The sequence below is a fragment of the Agelaius phoeniceus genome, chromosome 15 (genome assembly GCF_051311805.1).
Source record: "Agelaius phoeniceus isolate bAgePho1 chromosome 15, bAgePho1.hap1, whole genome shotgun sequence".
NCBI lineage: Eukaryota > Metazoa > Chordata > Aves > Passeriformes > Icteridae > Agelaius > Agelaius phoeniceus.
Genome location: NC_135279.1, coordinates 10,283,935 through 10,308,193, shown reverse-complemented (window position 1 = coordinate 10,308,193; position 24,259 = coordinate 10,283,935). Strand labels below are relative to the sequence as shown.

At 42.6% G+C, this 24,259-nt stretch overlaps 1 protein-coding gene across 5 annotated transcripts in view; it reads right to left on the bottom strand.

The window, feature by feature from the left end:
- FSTL4 (follistatin like 4) overlaps window positions 1-24,259 on the bottom strand; it is a 206,673-nt gene that overhangs the window by 121,481 nt on the left and 60,933 nt on the right. For all 5 annotated transcript variants that reach the window (XM_054642959.2, XM_054642960.2, XM_077186351.1 and 2 more), the window contains one exon: window positions 18,412-18,660. In XM_054642959.2, the coding sequence (XP_054498934.2) occupies window positions 18,412-18,660 (249 nt within the window). The remainder of the gene's footprint in view (window positions 1-18,411; window positions 18,661-24,259) is intronic.

The following is a 24,259-nucleotide window of genomic DNA, read 5'->3' as shown; positions in this document are numbered from 1 at the left end:
GCAGGATATGAGGACACATTTTACACAAATAAACATATTCTCATTTCATTTGCTAAATTCTATTTACATTAATTTTTTTCAGATATTTACTGCAGTGCAATTGTTGAAGGCTTCAACAATTAAGGCTTCATCCAATCATAATAACACTCAAAAGCAAAAAATGAAATCTTAACTTTTGCTTAAGTTGTGTAAGGCCCCAAAAGTCCGAGTGCAACAAAAACCCTACCTCCTTACAGTATGTAAAATTTACTTATTAATATTGCCTCCTTCCCCTCTTACTCTATAAAGTCTTTAAAACATGTGCTCAACCCAGCAGTTGAGATTCCTGTGGGGGTTATTTATATAAAATTTTGGGTGCAGTTTGTGTGTCCAGTCGATGATGGGGATAGAAAGGACACCCTCCTCTGAGGAAGAATGAAAGCATCATCTCCTACAACACCCCACTCTCACTCTGCCTGTCTCCTGCATGTGCAAGAACTCCTTGCTCCCCGAGCTCTTTGGCAAGAGCTAGGCAAACTTTGATGTCAGAGTCAGCACAGGTGATTCCAGCACCCTACAGATGAGCTCCAGGATTCCCTGCTCTGAGGCTCCCCACAGCCCTGCTGCTTTCAACACCAGCCCCACATCTGCTGCTGCTTGCTGAGCACTGACAAATTCGGCTGTGCTGAGCCTGGCAAGGAGCTTTGTTTCCAGCTGAGATGTCTTCAATTGCTCCTCACATCACAGATTTCATGTTGTTCCACAATCAGCACATGTCTGCTGTTAAGCTTCCCCAGAATAAACTGCAGCTTCGTGAGTTACAGAAAAAAAATAAATTTAAAAAGCAGGGTGAAAAGATGGGGAAGAGAAGAAGTGAGGAGGGAAGACAAGGGGGAAAAGAAGGACTCAACCAAGCCACTATTCCTCCTCTACGGCAAGCATCTTGGATACACCTTCTTGTAGATAATTTCTATAAATCAGGATGTACAAGCCATCCCTAACCTTAGACACTTGCACGTGGTCTGTGGGGGCTCTGCCCAAACTAGGTGTGGTTTGGAACTAACTGGAATAAGCAGCTGCACACACATTGCACTAATAGGGTATTACCTTACATCCAGTCTTTGGATTACTCTGATTTCCTACCTGGAAACTTTTACAGAGTAGGTGCAAGTTTGGGCTTTTGGAGGTTGTTTCCAACAGATGGCAGGAAATTGGGAAAAGTGCCAGCGTTTCCTTTTCAAAAGCTGGCTGCTGAAGCTTTCAAAGGCAGCTCTGAGCATCCTCACTTGCAACTGTCACAGCAAGAAATTACACAAAATGAACATAAAGGGTGTTATTGAAGCATGCATGCTTTAGAACTCACAGAGAAAAATGTACATGCTTTTAAGAACAATAAATAGGATGTTTTTAAGTTGCAAAATTCACAGAGTTGATTTGCAATGCTCACCTGCAGCTTTTAGAAGCTTTTTCATTGGCATAAAAGGAAAATGTGCCTCCTACTCTTCCTCCTCCTACCCTTGTCTTGTAAGGAAATTTTGATTTTTGCCTTAAGAAGAGCTGTAGTGCCTCAAAGACCCCAGCTGGGCTGGGGATGCTCCCCCAGCAAAACACAGGATGCTAAAAAAAGTGGCAAAAGAAAAAAAAAAAAACCAACGTGGAGATGGGGAAAAGAGGTCAATGAGGTAGGAGGAAAGCACGGGTTTTCCATGGTGAGCAGCAGGCCAGAATCCCACCTGCTGACCAAGCTGCTGAATCCTTGCCACCTGTCTGCTTACATAATGCATCCTCCAGCTTACATCCAACAGCTTGAAAACTGGTATAGAACATCAAACTCTAAATCAGTGCTTCATGCTGACACACCATATGTCAGCATGTACTTGGGTAGTCACCAAAAGTGTTAACAGCAATTATTTAAAAATTATTACAGTTTATTTATGCAGAGAATTCCTTCTTGCATTGACTCAAATCCTTCTGACAAGAATATTTTTATGAGCTGCAGTTTCTCTCAGTTTTCAACCTGATTTTGTGGTCTTAAACTATTTGGATTTAATTTTGCTTTAAAACAATGGACTTATTACTGAAATATTCATTTACAGTGTTGTTTTTAGGGGAAATTAGTTAATGAAACTGGGATTGAAAGGTTTTCCTCCACAGCATGGCGCCTTTTCAGTGTTCCCTTGGTTCTGCAGAAGCAAGGAGACTGTCGTATCTCCTGGTGCTGCTGTTTTAGAACTTCTGACCACCACACCTGAAAACAGCATCCACAGAAAACCAGTAAAAAAAGCCCCTTGGTGCCCTTAGGCCCTTCACCTGAGAGCCAGGTGGAAAAACAGCTGCAGAGCTTTTTTCCAGTGCACAAAGTCTCACTACTCAGCTTGATGCTTATAAGCCAATTGCTAGAGGAAAAAAATTATAGTGCATAAATCCACACAAGGAATTGAAAATAAAACTAAGGGAGCAGAAGAGAGAGCCCATTCCCATGAGCTTTTCTCCAGGGGCACAGGCAGACCTGGGAAGCTGCAGTCAGCACTGACACAGGCTCTCCCTTGGGTGAAGACAGCAGACCTTAAGAAAAAGTAGAGTGATCAAGTAGGGAACTATTTAGCAGCTAATTAAAATACCCAATTAATCATAATTTCTTCAAGACAGTGTACTGAAAATGGGTCTATAACACCCAAAAAGAAAAGAAACAGCCTATTTTGTCTTTATTTGGTACCTTGCACTGCATACCTTATGCCACCTGCCTGACAGAGTGTCCCTGATCCCTGAAAGAGATCCTGGATCCCTCAGACCAAAACTTCAGCCTGGTCTTGCATCGAAACTGCTGAGCCTTCGTCACACAAATAATATACAGAAAAGTGTAAATCAACCTAATACAGGGGCATGGCAATTCTCCTCCCTGTTTCACACTAACAAAATCCATTTTTTCATTTGTCTGCACCTTTTGCTGTAAGGGACAGCAGTGCAGGGCTGGAGCAGAATCAGTTTTTATAGAAGCCAGAGGGAGCAGGGAGCCACGGTGCAAAACCCTGCCTGTGTCACCTGTCATCCATCCAGCTCCTCCCTGCTTCTGAAATCTGGGGAGAATTCACAGGACTGAAAGGCACAGAAGGAAAAATTCTCCCTCCAGTTTCTGTCTGTTACAGGTACTAAATTCCCACCAAAAACTGTTATTGGCAAAAAGATCTTTCCACCATTGGACTCATGCTTTCCTCATCAAAGATAACTGTGAGCTGATGGTGGAAATACAACAGCAATAAATCAATAGCTGCTGTTTTACTTGATCTGTGCTTTTTGTTATGAAACATTTGGGGGTAGTTTTTTTCCTACTCTAATAAGCATCAAGCCAAATGCAATGATGAAAGAAAATTAAAACCAACATCTTCCACAGTGCTTGGGACCTTCCTCACATAGAATCACAGAATCATTAAGGTTGGAAAAAACCTCCAAGATCACTTCACAGTACTTACCATTAATGTCAGAGTAGAAGATATAGATCTTTTTTTTATTGTTTTAAAAACTTTTTAAAAAGTACGAACTTGGGTGCTAACATGTATCTTAGAAACATGCACAAATTCATGCAGCATAGAAAGGCAGGACTTATCAGAGAAACTAATCCATAAATAAAGCTCCTGTTTGCTCAGTATTTGAACTGTCTCAAGAGGGATAAACCTCACCTGGCTTGCTGGCAAGCATTCCCTGGCTTGGCTTTAGACAGAACCTGCTCACTCAAAAGCTCATGAAGACCAAGACTGTTAATTACAACATTATTTCTACAAGGTTAAGTATTTTCTTCAACACACTAAATTAGATTTTTTTTTTTTACCTTTCATTGAGCAAATTTTTAGAAGGTTTTCCAATGCCATAATTCAAAAGCCATGACAGTCCTGCCAAAGGATACAATGAAGAAAAACCACCTGCAGTGCTGGAATAGAATTTCCAATGCCCCTAAAAATGCTCTTCCTGCATTTTAATCAAAAACTGGTATTTCTTTTTTGAAAACAACAAACATTCATAAACATATTCCCAGCTTCCTCTGAACTTATTGATTGCAGATGCCTGTTGCCATCAGGCACATTTCTGAATTTGGGTAAAGCCACTGTAGTTTTTTTATGCTTCAGGATACAGCTGAGGAAGACCCTGAGCCACCTGATCCTTCCACTACTGATGCTCTCTTTTGCTCTGCACTGATTTTTTTTGAATTTCAGCTTCCATTTGCAGTTTATCTCTCCTGAGTGGTGCTCCAGCAGCAATGCTGAGCTCTGTGTCCTGACTGAGCAGCCCCTTTACACAGGCACCTGAAATGCAGCTAAAAATGTCTGTGAGGATCCCTGCACTTCTCACAGGCTGACTCCAGTTTATGCTTGGTTAGGAAATCCCATCAAAGAGCATGGCAGCCTCCTGCCTGACACTGGGAGTATGGAAATGTCTGCTCAGGGACCAAAAGGAGGAGAAAATTAGAATAACTAATGGGGAAACCCACAAAAACTTTAAAAAATATCAAGAACTACGAGATCCCATTTGATTTTCCTATAAATAGCCTATACCTTATCCTATACAATGCTTTAACATTCCCAGATCAAAACATTTCGTGAAGCATTTTGCAAATGTGGCTCCAGGCTGTTTTCTGATCCAATGAACATTATGAGATGATGTGAATGAAATGTCAGTAAACAGGTTAAAGATATCTGGAAATGCAGTAATTCTACCTGATTACTTTGAAATGTCAGAGTTCTCCAGCTCCTTGCTGGGGACAATGGCTTTGTCTGGAGCCTTTCCAAGGAGGAGGAAGACAAGACAAGATTTGGGGATTCAATATTGCTTCTTTTCTAAATATTATTAGTATTTTATGTCTGTTAGTGTCAGTAAAAATAAGTTATCTTCATGACACTAAGTTATTGCAAAAGTGCACTTGCCAATGGGAACCTAACTTCAGAAGGACAGCATTCCCTGAGCTCAGGTTACCAAAGGCTTCCACTTGTGTGAACAAGGCAGCACAGATGAGATGTCAGTGCAGACTAGATCCACATTCATGGGTGCAACAGTATCGAACAGGATAATGAAGCATTCCTTTAACACTTCTCCAATTCTTCATCTTGACTGCAAGGAAGTAGATAAATGCACCAAGATTGAAAAGATGAAAGAGATAAAAAAAGAGATGTCAGGTCGCATAATATTATGAAAAACCCCTCAGCCCAGTGCAAAAAAAAAAAAAAAGATTTAAAAAGAGACACTGTTTCTGAAAACATAAAAAGAAGCAATTTGAAGAAATTCGATCTATTAGGAAATTGCCTTCAATTTAAGAAAGTGGTGAAATATGGCTTTAAATAAAAACCTGAAAAAAATCCCATCAGGCCAGAAAGAGGACGGATTTGGGAGAGAACTGCTCAGGAGGGCAGGGCTCCAATGCTGTTCCTGGGCTGGTTGTAGCTGGAGCAGCCCTGTGGGCTGCCTGTGCCACCTTTTGCAAAGGAAAACAAAGCATTTCTGTTTTAAAAGAGCCAAAGGAATTAGCTATAACTGACGAGCCCGGAACAGCAGCCTGCAACCTGTTCACATTTCTAAAGTGAGCCCACAGTAACTGCACTCCAATTTTCCCCAACTCATTATGCAAAATAAAAGCTAGCTGAAAGCCAGTGTGGGGCCACCAAATGCCTTCATTAGCTTTCAATTTTGTTCCAGTAAAAATGCAGCCAAAATCTACTGGGTTCAGAGAGGCTGAAATTTTAGCCTTAACAGCTTTTTACTTCCTCAACACTGTATAGCTGCAGCAAGATTTTCTGCCAGTTAGTTTGGACCTAACAAGCCATTTCCCCATTAACACAAAACACAACGTGTCCAGGAGTATTAAGCATTTTCCACAAGGCCCTGTTTTACAGTCACTCCAAGAATGACAATGCCAAATTATGAATCTCAGACAGATGTTTTCCAGATGTGCTGAGCACCTCTCTTAAATGTTGGATGCAGAGCTCTTCCAAAATGCTGTGAGGGCTGTACCAGCTGCATTTAGATAGGCTGACTCCTGAGTTTCTGTTAATGGGAAACAATTCCTAAGGCAAAAACTCTCAAGAAAATGGGCACATCTCACACATGCCTACAGAGGGTGAGGGATGAAGTCTGATGGAAACCATTGGAGGGAACAAATGGGAAAGGAATGGGAAGCTGTGGATGGAGAGGTGCAGCACTGTGAGCATCACTTCACAAAATCATCACAAAATGGTTTGGATCAAAAGAGACCTTAAAGCTCATTTCACCCAGTTCCAACCCCCTCCCATGGGCAGGGACACCTTCCACTGTCCCAGGCTGCTCCAAACCCCATCCAGCCTGGCCTTGGACACTTCCAGGGATGGGGCAGCCACAGCTTCTCTGGGCAGCCTCTGCCAGGGCCTCAGCACCCTCAGAGGGAAGAATTTATTCCTAAAATCCAGTCTCTGTCCTCACTGATGGCATTGAGTCCACAGGAAAGAGCAGCTCCCTCACCATGCAGTGCTGTGGTGTCTGCACAGCTCAGACCCTGGAGTCCTGGAGACAGAGACTGAACCAAGGTCTGTCCCCTCCCTTCAATGCCCTGAACGCGAAACACCCACCCCAGTCCTGCACTGCCACAGCCCCTGTGCAGCTCACAGTGAGCTCAAGCACCTGCAGGCCTGAGCTGAGCAGGTATTCATGCCCCTTCACATTTTTTCTAGTTATTCTAGAATTCAAGTATAGCTACTTGAACACTGGCCATATGAAAATAGCACCGCAGCAATTTTCTTTCAAGACTGTTTTACAACTCAAGCCAGAAGAATGCAGCAGAACCCAGAGCACAGCTGCCCTTCAAAAACTTACACATTACATGGGACACACCAACCAAAAATATGTATTTCTAAATCTTTCCCTCAGCACAGCTCTGATCCAAAAACCATACCAGATATCAGAGAATTCTTGCAAGTCCTCAAGAAATTCTGCTATTGCTCCCAGTTTATCTGCAAGGCACCCAGGTGCTGTGCCAAGGGTGAGCTGCACAAGCTTGATCCAGTTGTCTGTCAGTCTGTATACAGAGATAGAGCTCCTTATATCATTTTATCATGGGCAGGTTATGAGAATCCCATTTCCAAACAAGATTTGCTTTAATTGGCTATGCTGGTCCTCCCAGAGGAGCGTTAAGATGGGGCTTAGATAATGCTCCCACAGCAAGTAACTGCAAACCCAAAGTTAAATCTGCTTTTCTACAAATATTCAGGAACATTTGCTTCCAGGCAACACTCCTGTTAGTAAACCAATTTGCTAAAATATTCATGAATAGCAAACTACAGGGCCATGGATACAGCAAAATGCTTACATGTGACAATACAACTAAATATTCACCACAAATGTTTGCACAGTATTTGGCTTGCTGTAGATTAAATGAAAAGAAACCCAAACTATAACAATGCCTAGCATTCAGCACCATGGATTCCACTGGAAAACTGGTGAGGAGATTGGCTGGTGTTGCACAAGGATGCCCAGGATTGTCCTGTGCCCTCAGGGTTCTTGTAAATCTCCAAACTGCAGAGGGACCATAAGGCACCAACCTGCCACAAAACCTCCTGGTGAGCTGCTGTGCCAGAGCAGGTAAATAAGGATTAATAAATAAAACCCCACTAAAATTTCATACTGAAATTTGAAATAATTTGAAAAATAAAATCCCCCTCATTATTCCTGAAAAACAGCAAAACTCTCAACTGAACTGCCAGTATGGCAGACTAAAAGCAAGGAAGAAAGAGGAAAGCCCTGACAGAAGACTGCAGTCACTTGCAGAAGAGACAAACCCCATGCCCACCATGGCAAACTCTTCCAGGTGAGCCTTTGCTCAGCCCATCAGGCTGTTTGCAGTGCAAACAACCCTCATTCAAAAGGTAAATAAAAATGCCTTCCTTTGGACACATCACACCAATCAGCTTTTTACTACAAAGGTTACATTTAAATATTTAAATACTTGGATACATTTCAATTGTGAGCTCCCTCTCCATCGCATGGCTCATTCCTTCTCAATTTTTAACTTAAAGAGCAGAAGAGACCGAGCTCTGTTTTTACTCCATCACATGGGCTCATTACCATGGGGATATTTTTTTCACCAAGACCGTTATGAGATGAGGAGGCTGCAGTTGAACTTGTGTGATTCCTGCATTTCCTTTCCCTTCCAGAGCTGCAAATCCAAACATGGGCCATCTCTTCATGCCAGGACAGCAGCCAGATGCTCTCAAAGCTGCTTTGCCAAGGACAGCACAATCCTACCCTTCCAGGTACAACTCTCCTCTTTGGACCACTCACCACCAGTTTCATCCTGCTTGGGCACAAGGATTCTGTGTTCTGGAGCCCTGGCCCAGCCATACCCCTCCTTCACCCCTGTCAAATCCTACAGAAAAAACAGCCAGGGGATTTTATAGGGACAGGGTACTTAGGGTTGGGATCATTTAACATGAGTTCTGATGCCTTTCCCTATAACCTTGAGAAAGTCACCGGGTCTCCTCTAGACTGCAATTGCTCCTCTGTAATGGCTGGATTGCTATTTTCCTGGCATGCAATGGTGTTGTGAGGTCTAATTCATTAATTTTTGTAAAGCATTCTAGAACACTTTGATGGACTGCACTGGGACCACCTCAACCAGCTCTGGGCAAAGGGATGGGGCACAGACCACCCTGCCACAGCACCCATCCCTATACAAACCCCCATCCCTGCACAAACCCCCATCCCTACAGAAACCCCCATCCCTGCACAAACCCCCATCCCCTGCACAAACCCCCATCCCCTACACAAACCCCCATCCCTGCACAAACCCCCATCCCCTGCACAAACCCCCATCCCCTGCACAAACCCCCATCCCCGCACAAACCCCCATCCCCGCACAAACCCCCATCCCTGCCACAGCACCCATCCCTGCACAAACCCCCATCCCTGCCACAGCACCCATCCCTGCACAAACCCCCATCCCTGCACAAACCCCCATCCCTGCACAAACCCCCATCCCTGCACAAACCCCCATCCCTGCACAAACCCCCATCCCTGCACAAACCCCCATCCCTGCACAAACCCCCATCCCTGCACAAACCCCCATCCCCTACACAAACCCCCATCCCTGCACAAACCCCCATCCCTGCACCAGCACCCAGCAATGACAGGACAAAGGGGAATGGCTTCACACTGTCAGAAAACAGGGTTAGATTGGATATTAGGAAGAAATTCTTCCTGTGAGGGTGCTGAGGCCCTGGCACAGGCTGCCCAGAGCAGCTGTGGCTGCCCCATCCCTGGAAGTGTCCAAGGCCAGGCTGGATGGGGCTTGGAGCAGCCTGGGACAGTGGAAGGTGTCCCTGGCCATGGCAGGGGGTGGAACTTGATGAACTGGATGAACTGGAGGGTCCCCTCCAACCCACAGCAGTCAATGATGATTCTATGATGCTCCTACACACTGCCAACCCCTTCCCCCCCATTCCTACAATTGCACTGATAATTAACTCTGTACTTTACATTTGACATTAATTCTATTAACAGGGGTATTAGCAGGAAAAAGAAGTTTCTACCCAAAGAGCTTTCAAGCCATGAGCAGACAGAATAAATCTGCAGATAATTCATTAGCTCCCCATGTCAAGTTTTATTATTTGTGGGAGCAGTTGCACTTCAGGCAGGCAAGCATAGGCAGATAACCTCACCCCTGGCACTCCGTGAGCCCCTGAGGAGAGAACAGCTTCAATTCTACAGCAAAAAAAAACAACTGGGAAATTATAAGGGGCTTTATCAGTACCCCATGCTGGGGAGTGCTCATTTCAACTCATATTCCCATGACTTCAGGACATCTCTGGTAGGATTCAGCCTTCCCAAGCATATTAGTAAGAACTGCCTGTTAAATCCTGGTGGACAGAAGCAGGAAGGGAGAGAAGGCTGGGGGATGCTGGACCAGCTTTTTCCTTGCAGCTACCTAATTGAATCTGCAGCATCCAGCCTGTTGGTATTCCCAGGCACTCAGAATTTCAATTTGCTCCACAGACTTTTATACTGAGCACCCAGAAAAATTAGCATTTGTGCTGAATAGCTTTTAATCAGCTATTTTCAATCAGTTCTTTTTATCTTTAAAGGACTTCTAAATCTCCCTGCCTCAGTCTCCCCAGCCCTAAAATTCATTCCAGCCATTTGTTTTTCTTCATTCAGCTTCCAGCGCCCTTTACCATGATCTAATCATCTTAATCTTTAATGCTCATCTCTACCTTTTAACCTTTTCAGTTTTCATTTAAAGCAATCTCTCTATCTCTCTCAGATTTGCAGCTTTTTTATTTATTCTGAAATTAAGGTTTTCCCTGGCCACTGTCTCAGCACAGAGCTGGAGGTGTCCTGTGGAGAGTCCCCTGGTATCAAGCTGCGTGTTGCTCCTCAGAGGGTGATTTGTGGGGGCCTTAAGCAAGCCAGCAATTTTTCTATTGATAAAATGTATGCAATTTTAGGGAAATAAAAGGAACTTCAAAAGTATTACAGTATTTGTTGCCATTCATTTGAAATTACTTGGCACGTGCCGGCCTTTCCTTTCGCTGGGAAAGCTATGGATGTAGAAACTTCACAGAATATTTTAGTTTGGAAAAGATCTTTAAGATAATTGAGTTGAGGAAAAAAGCAGACAAACTTTTGAGCATCCAAGCTCTTTTCAGGACTGTGAGAGGTTCAGAAATGCAGGAGCTCAGTACCTGTGTCAATTTTTAATCATGACTTTGTAATGCCCCACTTTGCTGGCATTTCTCCAGTTTTACACCACTTGGAGCGTTTTGGAAAATCGCTGACGGAATGGTGAGAGCTAATATTAAATTTAACACACTAAAAAAAGCAAAAACTTTTCCTACATAAGGCTCTTCAATATTTAAGTATGTTTTGAGCTCCAAAATGAATGTACAATAAACATGAACGTGACTTGCAAAGAAAAGTGATGTGGACACTGAGTTCAGACTGCCACCAAATTGCAACAAGCACATGTCAGATGCAAAGAGCACACAAAAATAGATAAAAAAAGAAAGACAAACACCCCCTTGACATAACGAGTGCTGCAGATAGCAGCACCAAAGTTGGCACAGGAACTTCCACTGGTAAATACAAACCACCTCCCTGCTTCTCTTCCCACACACTTTAATTTGATTCTTCATCCTCCTCCTCTGCTCCGTCCCCCATCACAACTGCTAAGGCTGTACTTCAAAAAAAGCTTCATTATCACCTCTCAGCTTTCCTGAAGCACTGCAGTGAAGGTTTAGCAGACCCAGGCTTGGAGCAGATGGCTCCCTAAAGCCACCTGCATCTCATTTCTTGGCCCTCAAGAACATGAAGCTGAAACTTGGGGGGGGCTTCAAACTGAGACCACCTCATGGAGTATGGTCTTCCTCCACACCATGGAGATTTAGGCTGAGCTTTTCTATTTTCAACATGCAAGCACTTCCTCTCATATTTTACATTCGTGGAGGGCAGGGATTGCTACACAGTGCTGGGTGCTGGCGTGGTCCTCCAGCTGCCCATTCCATTAACCATGGCTTCAGTGACTCCAGTTCAACCAGGACCTCCTCAGTTACAAGGGGGAAACAAATTAGAAAGATCAATTCTCACTTTTCTTTTTCAAGATGTTAATACTGCTGCTGAAATACCCTTTAATTCCTTTGTTCACTAGCTGATACACAGTATGAAGCTTTTTGGTTTTATGGGAGATATTATGGCCATACACATCAAGACTGGCAAGTGGAGAAGATTAATAGACTGGGCCCTAAATAAGATGAGACAGATAACAGTCACCAAATAAAACTGTTCATGGGGGTCACGGTCATGACTGCTCTAAGCAAATGTTACACAATTTCATATCTAAAAAATAAAAAGCCACATCACAGTTATTCCTGCACTCCCCAAATGGCTATTGCCTCAAATTGGAGATATAAAACCACCAAGAATGCTGGACAGGGATCACATCAGATAACACCACTTTTTACACTAGCTTCATCCATGGTGTGTGTTCTCCACTTTGGCTTTACTGACTGGAACTAAAATCTGTCAATGGTCTATGCAGTCCCAGCACCAGGGAAACAGATTTTTATTTTTGGCCAAGCAGAAGGAATGGCCCTGCTCTGAGCAGTTCCAGTGAGCATAATTCATCTTTTGATTGACCATGCCAAACTCAGTGCCCATTGCAGGATTCCAGTCCCACCTTCCCTCCCACCTGTGGGATTCCCATTATGGCCATGAGGTCCCCAGCAAAGGTTTTCTATTACTAATATGTAATTAATATTTAATTAAAGATCTCTTTTTGTTAGACTTTAGGATCTCTGCTATTTTTCATTCTTTTGCTTATGCCTAGACTTTCCCCACTCTTTTTATTGGCATTTAATTTCCAGTGAAAGCCCACCTATACCAGGGAGTTTCACAACTGACTGTTAGCCAAGATTTCCTTTCCATGAATTTCAGGAATGTAAGCATCCAATTTTCTCTTAAAACAGAAAATAATTTTCAAGATCCTAAACCTATTCCTAGAAAATTTCTATTACCAAAGCTAGGAGCAGACTAGCAGTCCCTTATTCGTATCCTTACATAAATCAGTGGAATTTCCATAATTTACCCCAAAGATTGATGCAGTCTGTTTATTAGGTGTAAAGCAATAAATCACATTTAAGAGCAGTCAGCCTGAAAAGCCAGGTAAAATTGATCCCTCCCCAAAAGACTAAGTGGAGGGAGCTGAAAAGGCAGTGTGAGAATAGAAAGGAATCCCTCTGGAATTCAGTTTATTAAGAACTGTATCAGCTCCACTGACAGCAAACACATTCCTTCATTTTACACAGCACTTATCTCTCTTTATAACACTTTAAGCTCCTAATATATTTACACTGGACACTGAAATGATCATTAGAGGCTTCACCTCCATGTCAAAGCCCCCAGCCTCCTCCAGCAGGGATTAATTGCCTTCCTCCCAGCCGCCCCTTCCCAGCTCGCTGCCACCGGAGCAGTCTGGCAGCACTGCTGCAAAGTTAAATCAGCAAATATTAATTGCCAGCTGGGAAAAGTGCCATTAGTTCATACTCAGAATTTTTCCAGCTGGAAAGACAGAGAGTGTTAAATGGAGCAGATTTCCTTCCAGTCTGCAAACCAGCAATGGAGCGGGTCTGCCTGTGCTGCAAGCACATAATGGGCAAAACATTCAACACCTTCCCAGAGATGTTTTGAAATGCTATTCCGTAGAACAAATTACTTCTGGAGGTAACAAAGCACAGAACTAACACATGGACAACAAATAAAGTACAGAGGAAATAAACTACCATCACCTGAGGCTGAATTCATATGTATTTGAGATTACTGCAGTGATACAAATTATCAGCCTGCTTGTTTAGTTTTTTTCCCAGGTTTGTAATTTATTTACATTCAAGCATAGAAAATTTTCTGTCAACATGCAGAAGATTATCATTTTCCTTAATTAGAAAAAATCTTTTTGAGAACTGGAAGAAAGATAAGAGCGGTTGAAAATGAAAGATGCCATTACCTAGGGTCATGAAATCATAAGATTATGGGATGATACGGGCTGGAAGAGGCTTCCATCGAAACATTTAGTGCAGGCTCAGACTAAGTTGCTCAGGGCTGCTCCCAACCAGGTTCTGAAAGCTCCCAGAGATGGAGATGGCACCTGGGCAGCCTGTGCCAGCACTCAACCAGTCTCCAAGGGAAAGCCATAACCTTACATCAGCTGAACATCTCATCTCAGCTGTGCCCTTTGCTTCTCAATCTCTCTCCATGCAGATCCAGGCTCCATCCTCTGCTACACTACCTGTGCATAAATGTCCTGAGAGAACACATTATTCTGGCTCTGTCAATGTGCAAGCACACTCACATGTGTGCACATGCACAGCAACCCTCCACAGAGGCATGCACACTACTCCAGAACACTTTATATATAAATTCATGGCATGAAATATTGTTCTGACCATCAGTGTAAGCCTCAAACCAAACAGTGTGACTGTGTGTATGTAACAGAAAGGAGAAAGGCAGGTGGTTTTTCCACAGATTTCTTATAAAATTCTGTAAAAAATATATACACAATTATGATTTATTACAGGACAAGAAACGACCTTGTATAAGGAGGGAAATTACTGCCAGATAGTTGCTTAAAAGAAAAAAAAAGACATATTTTAAGCAACAGGACAAAATTATTGAAAAATTAATACTGACATTTCAGTAGAGAAGGAAGGAAGAGAATGGGACTGGAATACCAGACATGAACATGCTTTTACAGCACACCATCTCTCTGTATAAAATTCTGTCAGATTTCATAAAATTAGAGCTTTGGTACAAGTGGACCAAATGGACAAAAAAAATATTTTAAGTAGTCAACACAGGTATAGTGCATTTACATAATGGAAAGTTCAAGAATTTGGTCATCTAAGTTGGACTGAATTCATGCCAGAGCACAAACTCAATCTGAGCAGCTGCAGCACAAAGCTGCTGTACAGGCTGGCAAGAAAAGCTGAGCTTTTTATGAAAAACCCAATCCACCTGGATAAAGAGAGGATGTCAGAACCACAGAAAATAAAGAATGAGCTTGAGCAAGCAAACATGGTTGCCTTCCTCCAGCAAGGGCTTGGCTGATGCACAGGAGCTCTGAGATTGCTGATCAAGCAGAAAAAAGCAGGAAGAGAAAGAAAGAAAGAAAGAAAGGGGACAATTACTCCTAAATCCTGAAAATGGAAAATCACAGCTCTAAACAGAATTTCTGTAATGTATGCAAACTGCTAGGGAAGTGCATTGCTCTGATATTTCTGGTGGAGGGAAGAAGGTAAGGGAAGAAAAATTATTGAACGGTGTCTGCACAGCTATCTCTGGCCAAAAATAATAAGAGAAAAGAGAGGGAAGAGACAGAGTGAGTGTAGACAGTCAAAAGGAAAGAAAAATGAAAAGCAGTGGGAAAAAAAGGGGACTACTGCTACAAAAAAGCAAAGCATAGTCCAAATCCTGTGTTGAAATGATATAACCTCATTATCCAAGGCATTTATTCAAACAGGAACAATTTCAGACCAAGTGCTCATTCTGGACATCCATGGGCCAATTCTTATTATGAGTATAGCTATCTTGCCAGTCTTCATAAGTACTGGGAGAACTTTTGGGGAAGAAAAACTTCTTTCCTGATCAGTTTAGCACACAGTAAAAGCACTTTTATATTTATGTATTTTCTTACCCAGTAAAAATCACCAACACCTCAATCAAATGACTACAGAAACTCACAAACTAGTGAAAACATAGAAAATGAAAAAAACCCTGCCACATGGTAGACAAGTCCTAAATAGAACCTTTTCCTATGGGAAAACCAAAATGTATTTCACACCAGGAAGGACAACTAGATCAAGGAGAATGTGAAGGGCTATGAGTGGGATTGACATTTCTCCTGAGATCTCTGGGTTTAGGGCTTCTGCTTCACAGTATTTCCCTTGTGACTTCAAACTCCCAAGTGAAATTTCCCACCTATTTGCTTTATCAAATGAGGAAAAGGGACTGCATTTATAGTTTTTTGTAAGGGGAACTGAGCTGTATCAGAGGCTGAAGGATAAAGCCTGGGGAGATCACTCCTGCTGAGATCTCTCGTCGCTTCATTCACATTTCCATGAGTTTTTTCAATGTTTTGGACTCTCAAGATTTCGAGGAGCCATTTTATTCCAGGCTGGACCAAGGAGAAATCAGTCATTTTCCCAGGGACAAATTCTCTTCTGCTCTTCCTAACACTATTGCTACTACAGAATGCAAATGCTTCTACTCACACAGGACTATCTGCTACCCACTAGTATTTACAGAGCACTTCACATCTGATAAATATGCTAAAAGATCAAAAAATCCTTTCCCAAAATACACAAAAGAAAACAAATCTCTGCTGTTTGCTTTATTGTCAGTTTACTGTGGATAGGCCTGGCTCAGCCAAAGTAGAATCAGGGTATTTGATCTCTGTCTTTAAGTCCATCCAGTTTGTCACTGATAACTGGGCAAACTGGCAGAGCACATACAAACATCCAGTCTGCAGCATCCCTCAGCTCTACACAGGAATTTAAATCTTAATTGAACAAGTCAACAGGGACAACAAAACTTGAAGCAGCCCACTCATCAGTCTGACTGTATCCAAATAATTAAATTATCTACTTGATCAAAAGTGAACAGAAAACGTGTGCTTAGTGCTAGATGTATACCTGAGCAATCTGGTCTAGCAGAAGGTGTCCCTGACCACACCAGTGGGGCTGGAACAGGAGGCTCATTAAGGTCACTTCCAACCCAAACCATTTGGGGATTCTGTGATTTTGCACCTTAAAGGTTTTTCTCCAGTCAAAGTCTTACGTTTCTTGTTACACTTACAATGGCGCTTAAAAACCTGTACTTTAATTGCTGGCTGAAAATTTTGATTTAAGAGAAACCACTATCATTCTTGATTTAGAAATAGGAGAGTAAAGTACCAATAAACAGAGCAATACACAGAAGGTTACTCAGGAACTGCATGGTAGAAAAAAGGGCTGAAGCCAAGTATTTCTGTGGAGTCCCATTCTGTGGAATTATTCCCCACTTAAGGTAAACTTTTTTCTGTATGTTATCTCTGCAGACAGAGGTGTGAAGTACATTTTTATTTATTCACGTGGGAAGAGAAGTGAGCTTGTTTCTTTCTTCCCTTCCATAAAGCTGTTATTCTGCTGAAAAGCAGATTTAAGCAGTGCTCCCTGGCAAGAGTTCGAGGGTTACTTTAAACTGGGACACACAACTCCTACTTTCTGACATCATTTCATGGTGTGTTCAGGGAAGTATTCAAGCGTGACATTCTATCATTAGGCATAATACAGCCACTGCAGGGGCTGATTACTGCAATAAGAACTCATTTTCTTTAACACTATATGTGATAAGGAACAAATAAAAACCCAGGGCAGACACACTGTCATAAAAAGGTGGGTAATGTCAAGAATGAAAAACCCAAGGAATGTTTTTGGTAGTCAGGGAAAGAAAATCCCCTGAACTGAGTGGGGGCTTGGTGAGCATCTTTGAAATTAAGACCTTCCCTTTCTTTGCAAGGTTTCTCATGCTGCAGTGGCCCACCTGCTTCTTACTAGGGATGGACACTGCTTCCACCCTGATCTGACTTGATACCCAGAGGCAGAAGCACAGCATTTGGAGCAAGGCACAAGTGTCCTTTTTAGATGCTCCTTTTTAATGTGACAACCAAAAAATCCCTCTTTGCCTTGGTAAATTCAGAGGCTGCCTGTGAGAAACTAACCCAGGGTGTTCACCAAATCAATGCTCTGACCAGCTGTGTTGTCCTCTCCACAGCCAGATCTTCAAAACAAATGAGACTTTGCAACGCACTGCAAAGCAGTGCTTACATACCACTGGAAAAATTTTAGTCACAAAAAGACAATGTCTTCTCCAAGACAAGAATGGCATTGCTTTTCTATCTCCAAAGGGTATCACAAGGACATATTAATAAGCTCTTCAAATGGGCTCCTGTTTCTTAAATAGGCTCTTCTAGCATCATGTTAGCAAAGAAGAACTCAGGATGGATAGCTCTGTATACAGCCAATCTCCTTGGGGGCTTAAGTGAGCTGAAGATAAAGGAATTATTTTCATATTTGATCACGTAAATGTCACTGGATATATTTGCAACAACCCACTCAAATCTTCCTGTAGGTATACAGAATCATATTTGACAATGAGCTTTCAAGATATACTCGAATGAGGCCCTTTGTGAGACCTCTCATTAGAAGTAAAATAATTTACAGCTTCTTCCATTCCCTGGCATTTTATCACATGCTCCTACTTCTGCAGTCTCCCATGATGACAGGATGGTACATGGCATACAAATTATTAATGGGAAAGATTTGAGACTGGCTTTGGTGCAAAGATGATAATTAAATTTGCTACTGAACCAGTAAAAGAGCTCCAGATGTATGCGTCCCACTGGTAACCAGAACTGTCTTTAAAGTTATTTAAAGTCTGTCCCCATTCCTTATTTCATTTAAGCAGCTCCTTTCCTTTGCCTGTGTCATTTGCCTAACTAGGTTTTTGTTTCTCAATGTTGCAGCAAACTTTTGTTTACACCATCTACTTTTTCTTAACATCTTTGTCTTGTTCAAAGCCTTTTCAAATGAATTGGATTGTAAAAAGTTATTACACTAGCAGCTGAAAGTACTGAGCAGCACAACTACAGTGCACACAATGCATACAGTAATGTTAATTATTTACCAGTTCCCAGTATGATTACATTTTGCATGGCAATGGCACTCAGGGGCTTAATAGCTGCATAAAACATTGCGTATGTTCTCTGCTGTCCTGGAATAAATCATCCCTGAAAAATTCAGCTCTTAGAAATAAAACACAGCATTCAGCCATTTACCAGGATTACGACGTGCGATGAAAGCCCTACAGAAGTATTTATTTTCAACAAGGCCCTACCTTTGAAGAAACAGTCCTTGCTGTGGATAATGTAGATCTTCTTCCTCTGCAGGCACGAGGCTCGATGCAGCTGGCAGTGATTTTCGTAGAACCTGCCGTCAGATCCACAGACGGGCATGTAGGTGGCCTTGCAGTCCTCCACACACCGGCACTCGGGCTGCTGCGTGTCCCCGCTGAGCACACACCGGCTGCCCCGGCCACAGAGCCTCCTCTCGCAGGGCGCCCGCTGCCGCTCCTGCCCCTGCAGCGCTGGGGACAGCAGAAAACGCCACCATGAGCCACACCGGCCTCAACAGCCCACGCTGCCCCTCCTGCCCCTGCAGCGCTGGGGACAGCAGAAAACGCCACCATGAGCCACACTGGCCTCAACAGCCCACGCTGCCCCTCCTGCCCCTGCAGCGCTGGGGACAGCAGAAAACGCCACCATGAGCCACACCGGCCTCAACAGCCCACGCTGCCCCTCCTGCCCCTGCAGCGCTGGGGACAGCAGAAAACGCCACCATGAGCCACACCGGCCTCAACAGCCCACACAGCAGCACAGCCCTGACGGGAGCAGCAAAGGTGCTGGAGGTACAAAGGGCTCCCCTTTGAGCAGCAGCAGCCTGAAGAGCGCTCAGATCTGCACTCCCAGACCTTCCCCTTTCCCTTACCACAACAGTGAGCGTGTGCTCAAAGTGCTGCCCTGGAAAGTGATGGACACATAACCCTTTGTTCTGTTAGCTCTTCACAAAACTAGAGCCTAGAATAAAGCCCAGTGAGAGCATTTCAGTGCCCACACTTTGACCATGAGTTACATTCAGAAAGCAATTCCGAAACCCTGCGCTACTCCAGCTCACAAAACTCCGCAAAGTGCCCCAAATGTCAGCACTCAGCTCCTGGGCACATTCAGAGTCCAGCTCTCACCCTGGGAACCAGAAGCTCCCACTCAGAGGCAGAATATCCTCCAGGCTAAAATTCACACAGGTTTCAAGGAAAGCTCAGACAAACAACTGTTGAGAGCTTTTGAAAAAATAATCCCAAAGACAGACTGCTACTGAAAGGAATGTTACTGACTATCACTGAAGGGAATGAAATGGGGAAACACCAGTCATTGTTAAAGGGACCATCAGTATCTACTCCTACACTCTGAGTAATGACATATAGTGAAACATAACTTTCTACTACTGTTAAGAATTCACTGGATATGATATTCTGAATATTACTGTGGTCTTTGATATTATTAAAAGGGCTGCCCTTGTGCTATAAGATTTTCTGCTTATGAAGTTTCCTCACTTAAAGGCTTACAGAGAACATGACTAAAATTCACAGAGGACAAGGCACTTCCAAACAAGCCACTACTCAGAGCAGTAATTAGCATTACACTCAATGAACAGATTTTCAGGAAATTACATCATTCTATGCTAATTGGAGTTTACCAAGTTGAGCAAAGGGGAATTGCAAAGGCACAATTATACCAGGACCAAGCCTTTCCTTGTGCAAAAACCCACTGCCAGCCTTGCACAGCCTTCCAACAGCCAGACTCGGGCTGCCCCAGAGCCGGGGACTCAGTCTGGACCAGCAAGATGGTTTGGAAGCAAATCCCTTTTCTCTACATTTACCATGTGCAGGTTTGGCTCTTGGAAAGGTTTTGGTAAGGTGCCAGCTCTCAGAGGATGTTCAAGTGCAAGCACCGCTCCAGATGTGCTGCAGCACCCAGTGGAACACACCCTGCAGCAGCTGGGATGCCACAACATCTCCTAAAGTACACCCAGGGCTTTTCCCTTCAAAGATTTTTCCAGCAGCCAAACAGTTCAGCATAGGAGCACAAACCAGATCTCATCCAGCCCCTTATCACATGCAAAAGAGATGTGAGAAGCATCAGCACCAGCTACTTCAGTCTCATTTTATCATGTTAAATTCCCTGCTAACATCAACACAGCCCCTGCCTGCCCAGCATTTGATGCCAATGCAAAATGTCCCAGTGTTGAAGCTCCATTTCATCTACTTGTGGTCAAGGGGTTAAAAGCATTTGCAGAGAGACAAGCAAGAGTTTCTAACAAAAAACCCATTTTTCCTGGTCCCCATTAAGCCTTTGTTTTTATCACAGTAAATCTGAAAGGGAAAAAAGTCTGTTATTGGAGGATTACCTATTTGACTCAATAACTCATTAAAATTCCTCCAACTTGGCAAGCTAAGAAATATTGACTTTTCCTGACTTGTAATAAACTAGAAGGTCAAAGCATCTCTGAGCAGTGCAGAAAGTACAGCTCATGGAAGGAGTATCTGACTATTCTTTACTTACTTCACTAATTGTTCCAGAATTTTTGCAAATTATCCTCAGAAATGCAAATTTTGTGACCTCAGGGAGACCTCCCTGTAAAGGTCCTATTATCTATCAGTGCCTGCTGTAAACCAGAGCAGCCCAAAGGATGAGGACTTGAGGAAGCTCTGGCCCAGCATCCTCTTCCTCTTCCTCCTCTCAGTGGCAGGACCTGCATCAGTACAGGCATTTGCCTTTTCCATCACAATGTTCCTTAAAAAACACTGTTTTGGAGACTGTGGTTGATATTAAAGTTATTTAAAAATCAAGATTCAGCAGCTATTATTGTCTATATAAATGTAATTCAGGTACAACTACAGCAAAGACCTTCAGGGGCTGCCTTGATCACTAAAAATTGATCCCTCAGAGCTTGCACCAGCCAAGGACTGTGTTATGCATCTCACTGAAGGTTATTGCTGCCTCCTCATTCAAGGTACTGCTCTGATTTAATGCACCAGGTCACATCTGAGTAGGTGACAGCTGCACCCTGCCCTGAGAGCAGCAAAAATGCGCCTAAGAGCCTCAAGTAATTCTGGCATTTTGATTTTTCATATTAAATTTGCATAACTGAAGACAAACATTTTTATTAGAATGGGATTTTACAGTTTTTTAATGATACATCAAAGATTTGTAAAAAAACAGCCTATAAAAAATATAAAACACTTAATTTTTCCTCCATCTATGCCAGTTACTATGGAAAAACCCCAGAAACCCTGATTATATTTATGCCTTATTCATTTTGTTCAGAGTTTAATTTACTCTGTGTTCCCAGATGGACAACTCCTGGTTAAACAGCTTAGTTTGGTAAGGGGATAAGAAATATACCCCACAAACAGCCAGAAAGGAAATATTCAAGCATTCTGGAATCCTGATGTGCTTCTCCTTGTCCAAGTCCACTCTGAAATCCCTGTGTCTGCAGGCTGAATGGTAACATCAGTTATCTTTGCCAGAACCTCGTAATGTTGACAGCAGCTCTTTAATTCAATTATTATTTGCATAATCCTTTGAAGAACTAAAGCTGCCCACAATCTCACTCAGCTGCACAAATGGACCCCCTGGCCAGCAAGGACAGCAACAGGGTGTGGAACAGAACAGAGCAAATGGAGAGGAAAGGAAGTGTTTGACTGTGCAAGCACTGTTGTCTTTATCCAAGAAACCAATTTATCTGGAGCAGCACCATCAACTATGGAAAGAGACTTTCCTTGATTGCATCAAGGTGGATTCCACAGGCAGGACACTGGAGTGCAGCTCACAGTTGTGAAACACGCCTTCCACTGCTTTTTTGGGGACTATTAGAAGTGACTGAACTCCTCACTCTTACAAAGATTATTAAAAACAGAAATGGGAAAGGTAATCAAGTGAAACTACCACGAACTGCACAATGAGCCCCACTGTACTGCATGGAGAAGGCATCATTTATTCAATTTATTAGTTGCAAAGAAAGTAATTTACATAGGTAAAAAGTCTATCATCTTGCAAAACAAGCCACTCTTCAACACTAATTAATGATGCTCACCATGGCCAGAGTCTGAGGCCTTACATTGCACTAAGGACAGAAGGATGGACAGAGGCAGCCCAGTCTCATACACCCATGAACACACCTGACTTCTCAAATTAGATCCTGGTTGCCCCTGAGAAATTTGGAATTCCAGTGGAAAACTTACAAGAGCTTGGTGCAGGCAGAAAATAACTGAGCTCAGGAACTTCATAGGCTCAGGCTGCTTGCATCTCAAAGCAAGACTTTAATGAGGAAATTAAGATGTTCCTGCCACATTAGAGAATGCACATCCTCTAACTGTGCATTAATTCTTAAAGACAGGGACCTCATCTACCTTTTGCACACCACTAAATGTGTTACAGATCAGACTAAGGCACACAGGCTTCTTTTTCTTCTCTCCCAAATACAATCCTATTCCTTACTGCCTCAAAATTCCCAAAGGAAGGCTGGGTTCAGGACAAGCAGTGGTTTCACTTAGGACCAACAAGACAAAACCATTGCAGAAAGCAAACCCAAAAACCAAACAGCTCCATCATATCACTGCTCATAGAAAGTGGCTTATACACAGCAGAAATGTAAATTATTACATTTATATGTTAAAGGAAGTTTGCCCTTAAGTAACAGTGAGCTCCAGCAGGCAGCTGGGTATCTAGGTTTATTGCTGAAGGAAGAAATTTAGACATTACATCAGAGCTAGGGCTAAAACTACAAACTTTAATTATGTATTACTGAAACTGAAAGCTTCTATACCAAGTCCTTCCAAGGCAACGATGCACCTTGCAAATGTAGTATTAAAATAAAAAAATCCAACTCTCTGTGACAGTGATACACACAGATGTATAGTTCAAGTGTGTATTTACATACATCCATTCACAGACAGATTATACACAACCACACACTTCCCATGCACTTCCTTTTCCACATCTCATTTTTACTGGGACACAAAGTCAGATGCTGCAGCACAGCTTCCTAAACCTTCCTTACCCAGCACATCTTAAGTAGATACTTGAGTAACTCGTGGTTGGAAGCAACCAAAGTTGAGCTACATATGGAGACTGGGCTATGATCAGCAAGCAAATTGTGTGCTGCACATGTCCTTACTGCCACAATACAATAAGAAAGGAAACAAAGCAGGAATTTCATAACAGTCTCCATTATGAGAGTTTTCTAAGAGTTCCTGGGTTTTTCATTGTGTGCCTGACATGAGAGCAGAGAGGCAGAGAAGCCATGGTAAATCACCTGGCAAGGCAATAGCAACTTCATTGTCTCTGTTACCAACCTAATGTTGCTATAATTATTTATTTTTATAAAGCAAAAATGGTGATTTGTCCTGGAGAATAACACAGAGAATAAGATGTTTTTCAAGCATATGATCTGCTATAGGTACAAACTATTTTCTTTCAAGATCCATGAGATAACTCTGTGGGTTTGTGCACATGAGCAGGATGGAGAGGGACACAACAGCCTTGGAAGAGGAGGACAGAAAAACAGAAAATCAATGATTTTCACCAGTTTAGATGGGCTACATGAAACAAAAGGCAGGATAAAATGGACTGCCACCTCAGAACAAAAGATAGCAAGAATTCCCAGATAGTCATGTTATTTCAGGAGGATTCACAGACTTTAAAAAACAAAACTGACCCAAAAGGAAAGGAAAATAGACTCTGGAAAGAAGGGTTGTGACAGATAGTTGCACCAAGGACACCGAATGAAGGGAACTGCTGAATCTGCATCTGCAGTTTAATACCAAATAAAAACAAATTGTAATTCTCAACAGAAGCTCAATAACAGCAAGCAGTTACCCTGCAAATAACACCAAGGAAGCACTCAACACTATAGAAAAATGTTCTGTATCAATTTTTTACATCTGAAAATGGGAATTAATGTTACTTTCTGTATCTGTCAGAACTCTGCAAACCATTGGAGGTCATACCATGAAAAAGGCATTTGAAAATCAGAAGTAACTATGCTATTCTTAGTGTGATTAGCCTAATTTTGTCCCATTTCAAATCCATCTAACCACTGTGAGATCAAAAGCTTAATCAAATATT